Source organism: Electrophorus electricus, chromosome 12, assembly GCF_041902795.1.
Source record: "Electrophorus electricus isolate QZ-2024a chromosome 12, ASM4190279v1, whole genome shotgun sequence".
Classification (NCBI taxonomy): domain Eukaryota; kingdom Metazoa; phylum Chordata; class Actinopteri; order Gymnotiformes; family Gymnotidae; genus Electrophorus; species Electrophorus electricus.
Window position 1 is genome coordinate 6565001 of NC_137508.1, and position 13751 is coordinate 6578751.

The 13751-nt window shown below is 47.6% G+C and overlaps 1 protein-coding gene across 5 annotated transcripts in view; it reads right to left on the reverse strand.

Moving 5' to 3' along the window:
• The window catches only part of smap1 (small ArfGAP 1), a 69768-nt gene that overhangs the window by 43940 nt on the left and 12077 nt on the right, over nt 1-13751 (reverse strand). For all 5 annotated transcript variants that reach the window (XM_027022955.3, XM_027022954.3, XM_027022957.3 and 2 more), the window contains exons 2-3: nt 3793-3926; nt 2725-2810 (exon numbers count right to left, since the gene is read on the reverse strand). In XM_027022955.3, coding sequence (XP_026878756.2) covers nt 2725-2810; nt 3793-3926 — 220 coding nt within the window. The remainder of the gene's footprint in view (nt 1-2724; nt 2811-3792; nt 3927-13751) is intronic.

Genomic DNA, 13751 nt, shown 5'->3' on the forward strand with positions numbered 1-13751 from the left:
TGGGAATTATCTGGGAATAGATCTGGGAATTATCTGGCAATATTTAGCCCAGATAGCAGCCAAATGAACAGAGGGGCGGGTGAGGTTGCGAGAGGTGGGGCTGGTTGGATGAAGGAACAGGGCAGTTGGCTGGGGAGTGAGGTGAGAAGGATTGCAGGTGCAGTGGGGAAATCATCGCACACACTCCACATTGCTGAGAAGACAGGTACAACCCCCCCCCCCCCCCCAAATGACTATGCTTTGTGCCAGAGGTGCAAAACGTAGGAGTTCCAGCCTACGAACGTTGCCCACCGCAGGGCGAGACTCAGAGAGAGTAAGAGGCATCACATAGTAGAAAGGCCCTAACTAGAACTACGATGATTAAACATTTGATGGGGGATTCAATCTCGTAGTAAATTAATTGAGTGAAAAAGCATCCAGGACCTTCTACACCATTAGGACTATAATGGCTGAACACATCCAAACGAATAACCAACGCTATGTCACCGAAGTGCTGCTTACCCATCGCCAATATGACAAACAAAAGAGAGACACCCACCTGTCACAGATTTGCGTGTACATGTACATACTTCAAAGGAAGTGCCTTACAACCAAAGCGTGCAGGGCAAAGGTCAAGAACACCAAACCTGCACTCTAATTATCAACACACACACACTGACGCCCACTGTATCATTACAAAATCTTCCAACACACTGTGCCCTCAGTCAACATGTTCCAAGTCATATGTCCTAAATGCTCAGGCCAAGAGCTAACCTTCAAACAGAAATAGAATAAATCAGAATAAAACACACACAAAAACATTGAATATGAAGAAACACACAATGTAAACTGCAAATCTGCTATTTTCTGATTCTAAAATGCTGATACAAAGACCAATTGTTTGCCCAGACAAGGTGTTTTTAATTTCAATACTCCAACAAAGCAGCCAATCGACTGTGCGTAACCTGCACTTTGGAAAAAGGACTGTATAATTATTTTGCTGTACCAATAACCCAAGCTGAATAGCAGCGACAGCAAGGGACTGCTGCTTTAGCTGTATTCATTAGCCTTCTGCCTTCCACAGTGAGCACATCTTTCTTTATGCTGCAATTTAAATAAAGTGTCAAAGGCCAGGATCTGCTTGAAAAGGAGTGCAAAAGAGAGAGAGAGAGAGAGAGAGAGAGAGAGAGAAAGAGAGAGAAAGAGAGAGAGAGAAGAGGGCTGAGCAAATGACAAATTTTTAAAAATGTTGACGAGGAAGGGAGGTGGAATAGAACAAGCATGAAAAAGGAAGAATGGAGAGATGAAAGGAAGAATGGACAGATAGGAAAGGAAGAATGGAGAGATATGAAAGGAAGAATGGAGCGAGGACAGCTGAGGCAGAGGCGAGAGGCAAAAGCTGACGTTGCCGTGCTCGGCGAGCATATTCAGTCCTAGCTGTCAGAAGACTGCTCTTCAACAGAGTTCTTTTCTACCGCACGACGTTCACATTAACGTGGCCAATTCCTCCATTAGTGGGATCATTAAAAGCAGAAGATGAGGAGCATACGCACTGAGCATGACAGACACTGACAGAGAGACACCGGATATATCCAGGGGGAAAAAAAATGACCTCCAATAAAGCAAATTCCATCAAAGGCCGTTTCTGCAGGAAGCTCACCTTCTCTATCTGGATTAATCCTTTTTGACAGTTAAGAATATTGTACTGCGGTGGTCAGCATACAAATGAAGCCATTTCCACACCCACACCAAACACGGTGGTGCAGATAAGGAGGACGCTTGCCAAGGAAATTCAATTAGAGTGCACGAGGGCTCCAAAGAAGAGAATATGGAATTAAGTAAGCTGCCCCCCCCCCACCCCCCCCCCCCCCCCCACACACACACACACACACACACACAAAATTAGGACAACATCGCGTGCCGGGCTCGGGGTGGAGCAGCCTGGCTAGAGGAGAATCTGAGATAGACAAACAAGAAGCAGAGAAGGCGTTGCTATTCCGAGCAGGAAGTCTCCTTCAGCCTGGCCTGGTGGGTGAGCGGGGCCAGCAGCATGCGGAGCCCAGCTGCAGTGCTGGAGCATCGAGGCTCAACAATACTAAAGCCATCCGATTATTACACTTTAAGTAGCAATGAGCATGTCATTAACAGCAGCAGTTCTGTTCCAGCAACAATCATGATCACAATAACCTCACAATTTCTTTCTGTCCCAGGTATTGTTCTGCCTACAGAATCAGGAACCAGAGGAAATTCGCATACACGCCGACTCTCCAACAGCCAGTGGGGCCGTTTCTTGGAACAGTGCCGTTCAGTCTCCTCTCTGGGGAGGACACCTGGTGCTCAGGGCCACTTAATCAGTCCAGAGCAACCTGCTGGGAAATCCCATAGTGCACCTCAAAATAGGCCTCATAGAACACATGTGGATGCAAACGAACATACGGTTAACACTTGAATACATCACCCTGGCCTCAAGACACACACACACACACACACACACACACACACACACACACACACACACACACACACACGGAGTACCGATACTAAAAAGGCAACGCGTTACCCAGCCGTTAAAAAGTCCTTTTATAAGTAGCGATGTTTTAAGAATGACAGTGTTTAAAATAAGAGCTATATTTCCTCTGAGTTGTGTCGATGTGCAGGGGTCAGCGTGTGTGCTTTGTTTCCACTCCTCTGCAAGCATACATGACAACACCAACACGCGCACACTCGCACATGCACAGAGGATACTGGTCGGTTTGCGGCCGTCTGAAGTTGTCTGGCAGATGGGCTTCGTACAGCTGTCTGGCCTTGGTGTTGCCCATGCTCTGCACACTCTGAACACAGACAGACAAAAGACACAGACGAAAGACAGATAAGAGCAGAACGGGAAGAAAATCACGGTTAAAAAGTAGGGTCGTGTTAATGGCCAACACGCATTTGGCTGTCAGAGACAAATTACCATGAGCTTGATGGAGTTGCTCAAAGGACAGGACCGCTGTCAAGTAATAACCCATCAAGAATTAATCACATATTCAAACGTCAGCATGTATTCAGTGGGACGTGCGCTCTCTGTGTCGCTCAACCCCAAAAAAAGCAGAAAGAATCACATCCTGTTTCAGTCGGGCCATTACAGACACTACATCGCACAAGCCTCAGAGCAGAAGCCTCTCAATCACATAAGCTCTGGCTTTCAAACCAGGGGTCACGACCCGTAGGCAGGCAGAGACAGGCCAAGCTCTCCCGCTATATTCTGCTCCGAACGACGTGGTCGGAGAATAGCAGCGCCGCACTCGCAGCCGCAGGCAGGAAGTGGCACGCCTGTGGGGCATGGGATGGCGTGGCACCGGCGCATGGCTCCTACCGCGCTGGGAGCCTGACAAGCAGCTGGTGGGCCGCCGCAGGGAGTACTTGTGAAGATGCGGCAGCTTTCTGAGGCTCGCGGGCTCTCTGCAGCTGGCGCGCACTAGTCTGCGGTGGCAGGCTTCTTGCTTTGAGAGCTCAGAGGCGGTAGTTTGTCGGAGATCGGCTTAGAGCATCCTTACGCTCCTGCCGCCTTTCACAGCGACGAGGGCGCACGACGCTGGATTATCCATTTAAATAAAAGACTGGTAATTAAACTGATGAATATCATAACACATTATGAATGTTGATCCTTTGTCCTGCAAATCCCAAAAGCTGGCTAGCGTTCAGATCGTCATAAAACACCAGAGCATTGTTCAGCAGCCATTTCACTCCTTCCGTGACGGTAATGGCACGGTGAAGCTTTTGGGAAGCTGGACATGTTCCGGGCGTATGAAAGCCAGGGAGGTGCAGTACCTGGATTTGCTCTGGGGTCCATTGGTCCAGGTTGACCGATTTGACGCGGGATATGTGCACTCCCAGGTTCCGGTGGATTCCGGCGCACCTGATGCAGATGAACACTCCCAGGTTCCAGGAGGCCCATCGAGGTCCTGCACAGAGGGAAGAGGGAGAGCACAGCACAAAATCCATGAACACCCATCCGTAGACTTCCCTTCCGCCGTCAGGAACAAGTCGCAGGGGCCTGTAACGTACTAGAAATGGAGGCTCAGCAGCGCGAGGCACCTACTCGCGCCTCCGGTTTCTCGACCCCTCTGCTACCACGAGATACGTCAGCAAACCGATCACCCGTCATAAGCGAAACAGACGGCTGAAAGTAGGAAAACTCTGAACCACATTTTTAGCACCCAGAGGAAAGTTGCTCATGCAGAGATATGTGTATATACACGATAGCCACATTCAGGAGCAAGGCTCGAAGTCCTGTGGTTTGCGAAGTCCTGCGCAACGTCATCTACAAATGCACAGACGATACAGTCAGGCAGACCAGTGTAGCACCTGGCCATTACCGCTAATTAAAGTGAAATTCGAGCTCATATAACCTTCAGTTCAGCTTGAAGCATATGGCAAGAGGGAGCGAAGAGAGAGAAAAAGAGAGAGAAGGGATAAAGAGAAGGAAGAGATTAAGAGAAAAGAAAGAAAGGAGAGGAGAGAGCAGAACGACAGATGGAGAGAAGAAGGTGCAATAAGTGCCGGGCAGAGAGGGTACTGTGGTGAGCTGGGTCCTGACAGCTCACAGCCGGCTGGCTGATATCGGGATGAACACTCAGGCTGACGGCCTATAAATCACAACACTCGCAGGGAAATGGATTTCAGTGGCTCACCCGCCCTCTCTGGCTTTATTTACACCTGTCAGCCATTTTAGAATACACGCGATTCGGAGAGCTCCCCGGTCTCAGGCCAGCACCATGTCCATTCTGTGCGTGTGCTCGTCTGGAGGGCGTTCTCCCTTAAGGAGGCTTGGCACTGGTCTTCATGCCCGCCAGGCAACAGGAGTGGAGGCAGAAAGATGGCCCTGACCCTGGCACTGCTTCTCGGCTTCCCACTCAGCTTCCTGGCACACACAGTCTCAGGAAACACACACACACTCAAACCCCCAACCATTAGCATAACAAACAGTATGGTGGGGGTTCATCTTTTTTTTTTTTAAGCGCGCTCATAACTCATGCAAGGCGCTGCGCGATTACTCGGGATATTAATGGCCATCTCGCCGCTGTTCTCCACCCAGCGAACAAAAGCATGGGACACGGAGCGCCGGGGCCGATAAGGCCTCCGATGCCACGGGAGCTCCAGCAGAGAGGCTATAATGAAAGAAGGGCTCTGCCAACCCCTTATCTCCCCCAAGCCCCAACCATTACCCAGCCGGCTGCTTGCGCGCGAGCCGCCCACCCACATTCATTAGTCCAATAAAGAGCCGGGAGATGGTGTCTCACTGCCGCATAGCAAGCACACCCACCCGTTAACGCCATTTCATCAGTCACAGAGAGGAGCCCGGTGCCATCCCCCGCAAGACCGGGACTGCCGCACTGCTTTCCTTGAGAGCGGATGATGTGTGTTGCACCTCCTCTTTATTAGAGGCCAGTGTGATGAGGGCAAGTTCAACCCCCACATCTTACATATTGAGGTCTCAGTTCTTGAATGATTCTGTGTCATCAATGCACAAAACTCCATTGCCGGAGCTTTATATGCGCTTATGAATCAATTTTATATTGAAAAATATTCAGTGTAAAACCATTATAAAGAAAAATAAATAAATAAAGTAAATCATAACCAGAAACAATAAGAAAGTAATAATGACTGTGAAATAATAATAGTTTAGTGGTGAAATGTAAGCTATGAAGTAACAAGTAAATCAAGTGTAGATTTCAGTTAAAGCTGCTGGAAGCAGTGTTCCCTGTTCTTTCTCGCTTCTAGCAGTTGTAGCCAATTAAGGAGATCACGCTCTGCTTTCAACCTACCTTCCTCCCAAACCTTCCTCCCAAACCTTCCTCCCAAACCTTCCTCCCAAACCTTCCTCTCAAACCTTCCTCCCAAACCTTCCTCCCAAACCTTCCTCCCAAACCTTCCTCCCAAACCTTCCTCTCAAACCTTCCTCCCAAACCTTCCTCCCAAACCTTCCTCCCAAACCTTCCTCCCAAACCTTCCTCTCAAACCTTCCTCTCAAACCTTCCTCCCAAACCTTCCTCCCAAACCTTCCTCCCAAGCCCCGGACTGTCACAGCAACTATTTCAGTGCCCGATTTCAGAACAAAGACCCTTTACGCAAAGAATTAAAACAAATCCTGCTCATAATACATCTGAACAACAGAAGCTATTGTTTGTTAATTATATTACTGCCATACTGAATCAACATTCACATGACCCCACAAACTTCAATAATTTTTCCTCAAAGTAATTCAGCCTTTTTTTGTTTAACTTGTTACATCATCAAGGTCTCACCATATGGATTGATTTATTGCAAAGAATATCACAACGTGTATCAACATAAATGCAATATAATGCTTTGGAACAGAGCGCGCAGCCCTAGATTACAGCAGCTTTAAGCGACGTTACCAGGTTAAGAACTGAAGACGCTTTTTAACTGGCCTTGAACACAAGACATCAACAGCAGATGGGAGAGTACGCAGGAGACCACAACGGTTTCCAGAGCAACAATCGTCTAACCGCGCCACCTCGTGCCGTCTCTCTCCAGGTGACGACAGAAGAGGCCGGCCTCTGCGCTCTCATCCAAGCAGATGCCTCTTCTGTGCAGGCTGTTGCCGAAAGCCCGAAATGCAGTGAAGGGTGGCGCCGATTTCAGATGAGGGCAATGCCCCGACCCGCACATCACTGACCGACCCATGTTCAGCTCGTGGAGGAGACACTGGGAGTCGGGGAGATAAGGAGGACCGCCAGCGTGGGCCTAGCCCGGACGGCTCTCCAGCTGCCCTCCGGGGTGCTGCTCCTGCCTCTCTGGGGAGGACAGGGTGGAGGTGGAGGTGGAGGAGGACACAGGCCGGCCCCTACAGGGGCTGCACGGCCCATGTGTTCCACTGTCCCATTAAACGCTGAGACATTCATACAGTGCATAAATAATGCAAGCGTTTTGGATACTGATTAGACAACATCCATTTGTGTTTGGTTAACCACATTATTTAAACGGGGACTGGACTGACCGTGTTTGCAATGACACTGGATTGGAGCTTGTTATGTTTACCTACAGCAAGCAACGAAAGCAGAGGAGGACGACAAACCCAGAGCGCGGAACAGCGCCAGACGAGGACGCGGCTCTAGGAGGAGGCGAGCCCGTGCCCTTCCGCGCCCAAGGCGACAGGCTCGCGAAACGGCTGTGGCGCAGCCAGCCAGGGCCGAGCTGCAAGGGAGGTGGGCCGACTAAAAGATAGTCATCACCCAGGAACCGGTATCTCTGGGGGGTGAAGCTTCTCCAGGGCATTTAGTTGCGGCACCGGAGAGGAGGCTTAGAGTTGAGCCTGTAGAAAACCTCCTGATCATACACACAAGTTACACGCCCTGGCGTTTACCCACCAACACTGCCATGCTCTTCACTGGAGTGGGGATTTCATTTTGTCCATGCTTTATTACTTGATATTGTTTCACGAACATATATCGGTTTTATGCGAGGTGTTTTTATATAATTTTATATTATTTATAAGTCAGCAATCTGACACAAATTGATACAAATGGTATCATATTGTGAATCTTTCCAGGATATTCAATTTTTTTTTCATCTCTTTAAGAAGGGACTTTTGGTTAAAAATAAATGTGTTTATCAGGTCAGCTTAATGTTATATTTAATGACTTCATTTATGTTGAGGTCTGTGTTAATGGGAACATTGGATACCAAATGGTACAGGAAGACCTTAATTTCCTCTTGACTCTCCCCAGTGCAGGTAGCTGACACCCTTCCATTTATTGGCAACTACATTTCGTTAACACTGGATAATGAAAGTGGGTTTTTTTTTTATGAATAATAATGATTTTACTGCTTTTAAAAGCAGCAGTCACACAGAAAGAAAAACGTGTCCACACAGAAAATAAATCAGAAACCGAGCTGCACCGGCACGGAACTATGAACCGCAATGTCTAGGTTTTGGGTGGCCAGCGCTTCTACAGACACCCTTATCTGTCTGCCAGTCTGCCTGTGAGGCTCCACTCCCTCACCCAGCCTGCGTGCTGGCAGGTCAAACCTGAGACAAGCCTAACCAACCCCGTCCTCCTGGCTGTCTATACCACCCAGCGTATAGCTGCATGGAGGAAAGGCAGCCAGGGGAGGTGTCAGGGGGATCGTTGCCTTCAGACGAGACTTGCGCTCCCTCTCTGTCTCCTTTGTCACCCCCCCCCCACCTCCACCCTCCACTGCACAGCTGGGTGCAGCAGATGCAGAGAGACACAGGTCAACGCTGCAGTCGCTCTGCACTAGCAGGAGCTGTCTAACACCTCAACAGCTAAGTGCAGGTGTGTGGTTAGTGAGCTAGCACAAAGACACACCCTTTTAAGACCAGTCTCTCTCTCTCTCTCGTGCACACACACACACACACACACACACACACACACACACACAGAGAGAGAGCGCTCAACAATGTAAAAGCAGTTCTGAATCACGGAGACTTGCTGTCTTCAAAGACTAAACTCACAAGGGCACAGTTAACAGCTAGAGAAGGAGATTATGACATTTAGGACAGTCTGCGATGCCTGGAATATCCACAGTGTCTGGGGACTGGTACTACCTTAAAAACCTTATTTTAAAGGCAGCCTAAATAAATTATTCAGTGTCTTTAAATTCACCTCGAAAGAACTAACCTAGGTTTGAAGCTGAGTGTGTGTTCGGGAGAATTTTTAGGAAGGAGATTTACAGTGATAACCTGGTCAGTACACACTTGATGCTTATGCTAAGAGCTATTCTATTTATATTATTACAGTAAACAATATTCCAACACATCCCAGAAGCCCAAAAAAACCTAACATTCAGTCTCTCTTCTACTCAATCCGTCACACAAAGACAAAACACGGCCAATGTGATTTTCTAGCACATGTTTTGCAGAAAATGGAACAGCTGCATCATTTTGGTCAATGTCACCCCGAGGCTACAAGAATACAATTGTCAAAATAAACAATAGCTGCCTTCCCCACTCCATCCTTCTCTACTAAAACATTACTACCTGTGGTGACGAGACCCCTCTCCCTCCACCTGAGTGTCTGTATACACACACCCACACACCTCAAACAGGGAGGAAGAATTAGAAGTGAGGAGTCCACAGGAGTGCCCTGGTGGTGAGGGCATCGATCGTGCCGTGCAGGGGCAGATGATGCGGTAACATACAGCAAGTATGTATACGTTGAGGTAAAACACATGATGTGGTAAAGCAGACATGCTCCTTTATTTAAATGCATGCTATTCATCATGGCGTGTAGTGGTTCTGAGGTAATTTATTAGTAATATATTAGACACACTGCATGAAGCAGAGCAGATGAACTACAAAAATAGCTGTGTGAATGAGGTTTTTAAGCCAGATAAACACACACATACAATATTGGTATAATGCTCTAATATCTTTATATACTTTGTGAGTGTCTTTTGACAAAATTGAAGCAGATATTTGATTGCTACCATCTGTCAAAATTATTTTAACAAATAACATGTTTAAAACAACTGCAAAGAGCACAGTGCCTCTGCAGAAAGCCTGACAGATGGTTCCTCTCTCATTGAGTTGGCTAAAAACAACTCTAAAGCAGAAATATTTTCATCTATCTGTAAGTGACTATCACTTTTTCTTCCAGTAATAGTCTGTACTTGGTCTAGAATTCTCTTAGGCTAATATAAAAATCTCTCAAGAACAACCACAAAAAAACTAAACAAACGACAATATCCACCAACACGACCACCACCACCACCAGCAGTAGGTAATAAAGACAGGGTTGCCTACCGGCTGGACGGCACCCACCCTCCTACCCCCAAACTCAGCAGTACAGGTAAGCAAACAACCTCCCCCCCCCCCAATTCCCAAGGCAATTAGTGGCGTTCCGGTGCTTAAACTGATTAATCTATAATCACACAGACATAGAAGCAACAAAAGCAGAACAACCAGAACAGCATGTTAAAAAAGGAGGACATTAATAACTGCAGCACTGGTAGGAGAGAAAGAAGAACTCAATGAAGACACCATTTGCATCCATCAAGGAGCGGAGAGAGGTGGAGGAGTCCTCTGAGGGCAGACGTGAGGGCAGACCAAACAGGCGGCAGGGGTCGTAACTGGAGCTGGACCAGAAGACTGTGCCATAACATGCGAGGAAGGTGTGGAGCAACCGGAATGAGGCCAGCAGCAGTACGCCCCATGCACTGAACAAATGGAGAACACGGTGAGCGAGGGGCGCGGGAGGCCGCAATCATGGAAACACCGTGGAGAGGAACTGTGTGTGTGTGTGTGTGTGTGTGTGTGTGTGTGTGTGTGTGTGTGTGTGTGTGTGTGTGTGTGTGTGTCTATATCCTTGGATAATCTCCAGATCTGAGAATAAACCGCATGTCCAATCAGCAGGGATTAAAGGTGAAGTGTGCGGCATTTTGGTCCGACGTGACAAAAAAATGGGGCAAAACTCAAGGAAACATCATTACACACAGTGTCAGACTGTGATCCAAGCAATCACATAAGGCTCATATGGAACACCTGATAGAGGTCAGCATGTTCACAACAGCCTAGAAGTGTGGTTGAGCAAGGTGCTTGCAACATCAAGGTCATGGGTTCAATTCCCAGGGGCACACGTGCTGTCATATCGATAAATACGCAAGTCACACTGGACAAGAGTGTTGGCCAAATGCTGAAAATATAACCGTTTAGCGAGACAACTACTAAACAGAATGGAGCCACTGCATCCTTTACAAAGCCTATGAAACCCATTTACACCCAATGCAATTTACAACCCTGGTATTCATAAAACAACCACAAATATCTCTATCATATAATACTACATCAGCAGCACTATAACACATCTGTTGAAGTGAGAGACAGATTAGAAAGAAGTGTGTGAGGAAGTCTAAATCACACCAGGCTCCTTGGACACATTGCAGTTGAGTGTGCTTTATTTCAGGTCACTGGGCAGAGTGTACAGTGTCTTGGAACAGAAACAGGGCAACAAACAGGAAGTGAGGCAGCAGGAGCTTCCTGCTGTGGCACTAAACCCCCCCCCCCACAGTTTAAACCAGCCAACGGAACCAACACATTCTGACACACACACACACACACACACACACACACACACACAGGGCTTTTCAATGTGGCAGTCATTTTCTGTAAAGCCTCCTTCCAATTAAAAAGTTGCAGGAAGGGGGAACTAAAAAGCCCATCACAGCTAGTGACTGCACATTCATTCATGTCAACCTGTCCCTTTCAGTACCTAACAACTGCTCCACTTTAGCCAAGCCTGAGGTTGGCCCCATCAAAGCTAGTTTTTTCCCCCACACATTCTCCACCTCTTTATCTTAGCAGACAGCTAGTCCCAGACCCCACTGGGAGACAGGAGCCAGTCTCACCCTTCCGAGACCCCGATATCTTGGCATTCCAATATGGAAATGGCAGCTACAGCAGACCAGAAGAAGTGAGCGGATATCACTAGGGTACCTGTATCGCAAAACCGTACCTGCTTGCTGGGACACTAGCTGTGAACGTGAGGTTTCCTAGACTTTGTCTGTCCCAGGCATGAGAGAGTGTGTGTGTGTGTACGTGTGTGTGTGAGTGATGGAGAGAGAGAGAGGACGTGTGGCGCGGACCTCCTGCCACGTGGCCGTGAGAGTGTGAGGCTGAGCTGTGGGCATGCATCATCCTCAGGCTGAACACACTGCCCTTCAGCCAGGGTGTAATGTGCAGATAGAGAGATGCTGCCCGCCACATTAATGCAGCTAATTGCTGTTGGTAGGGGTCTAATGTACTGGAACGCTACAATTCAGCTCCGCTGGGCCTGTCAACCATATTTCACATCATCACCACCTTCCATCAACTCTATACATGCACATCACGCGCGTGCGCGCACACACACACACACACACACACACACACACACACACACACACACACACACACTCTCTGTAAACTACATGTGTTAAGGTATGTATACAAATGAACGCATGTTTATTGCTTGCTATAGACAGAGATGTCAAGTACAGTGGAATATCTCAAAACTAACTGTAAGGTGATATGCCAACACTGAATACATGTTGCCTTAAAACTAGCTGAGACACAGAAGAGAAGAGGGAGTTCGAGAGAATGTAATAGTAGATGTCACTGCAACCCCCACAAAAATATCCAAACAAGAACCTCACAGACTAAGATGGCACAGTGTGATTTAGAATAGTGCATGACTGATAGACACATTACATAAACAAATATGATACATTCTTTGCTAAAAAAGAGAAAATGTACTGGTCACCTTTACATGACAACTGAACCCTACACCAAGCAAGACTGTGTTTGTGTGTGTCCGTCCCCAGGTTTGAGGTGCATATAGAGCCAGACTCAGAGCGCCCCCTGAGCGCAGACAAGGGGAATCAGTCAGTCACATGACACTGTAAGGTTCTCTGAGGTGCTTATGCAAAAGAGGAGAAATTAAAACTATGCAGTGCTGCAAACAAAGGCCATTTTGATTATTGATAACTCATTTTAAATAGAGCAGTTATAGAACAACTGGGTTCCTGCAGTCCATCATGCTAGAAATATTTAGTAGGTACAGACGCTAAAGTCTTTTTAACTCTGTGTGCTCCACACTGCCATGCAAGCTCAGCTGATTTTTTATTTTTTTTTGGAAAGGTCAGTGTTGAGGCACTCTTACTTCATACACGTCCAAGTCGCACATGACTCTCCACAGCTTCTGTGGCGAAACCTTTCAAAAGGTTTCTCCTCTCAAAGAAGACCCTTTATTCCTTCTTCCACTGTCAGTGTCATCGGTAGCTGTTACAGTTCTGCAGCCGAGTGACACGGCATGGCGAGGGCCAACGTAGGGACCGGAGGAAGAGGAGCAAACGCGCCGGAGTGGCACCTCTGGCCACGTTAAGAGTCCTTATGTCCCCCAGACATGGGAGATAAAAGTGAGCCTGAATGTTCTCTGAAAGCCCAGCTATGAATCCTTCTCCTTGGGGCACCCATCTGCCTCCTGGCGACCCACTCTTAGCAGTCGCATAGTCCTGCCGCTGCTTGTTGATTGGCTGTGTCCAGGAGAGAACACAGCACAGGGCCAGTGAAATCAGAGCCTGGGGTAGGGCTGTCTGCTGCTCCACCCACCAGGCAGCAGCTGGGACCCTGCTGCCGCAGTGCGCGAAGGCCAAGAAGAGACTCATGCTGTCACTCAAGACTCCAGCTAAGCACTGCCACCAGACCAGTAAATCACACTAGTGGCCACTGAACGGCATCACGAGGATCATGAGAAGAAGACTATTAGCAATATTTCCAACGCTGGAATATTTCCAACACTCTCGGGGCAGGGCCAGAGAGGAAAGAATTGAAAGAAGAAAATCATTTCATGTTAAAAGTTTATTCACTTCCAGCAAATCTTTCAAGTTGGTACTGATAATTAGTTCTGAATAGATCATCTTTTTGTGACTCTTGAAACAGACGGACAAACAATCAATAGGGCAACACTGCTACAGAAGCCTAATATCTTGGACAAATATGCAACAACAGATGATACTGGATCATTTGGAAGAATGTGCAAAACAGCCTCTCTGCCTCAGATAAGGTTGAAGTGACGTGCTTGGTGCCGGGTTTGGCTTGCTATCCCCTGCACAATCGTATAATACGGCATCAGATCACAGTAAGCATTACTGACCCTATACTATACAATACTGATTACGCACTAATTCCACTTCATTGAGAGAAACACACACCTCACCTATATGTAATGTATAGGGATTTACCAAAAACATTAATCATTTACATT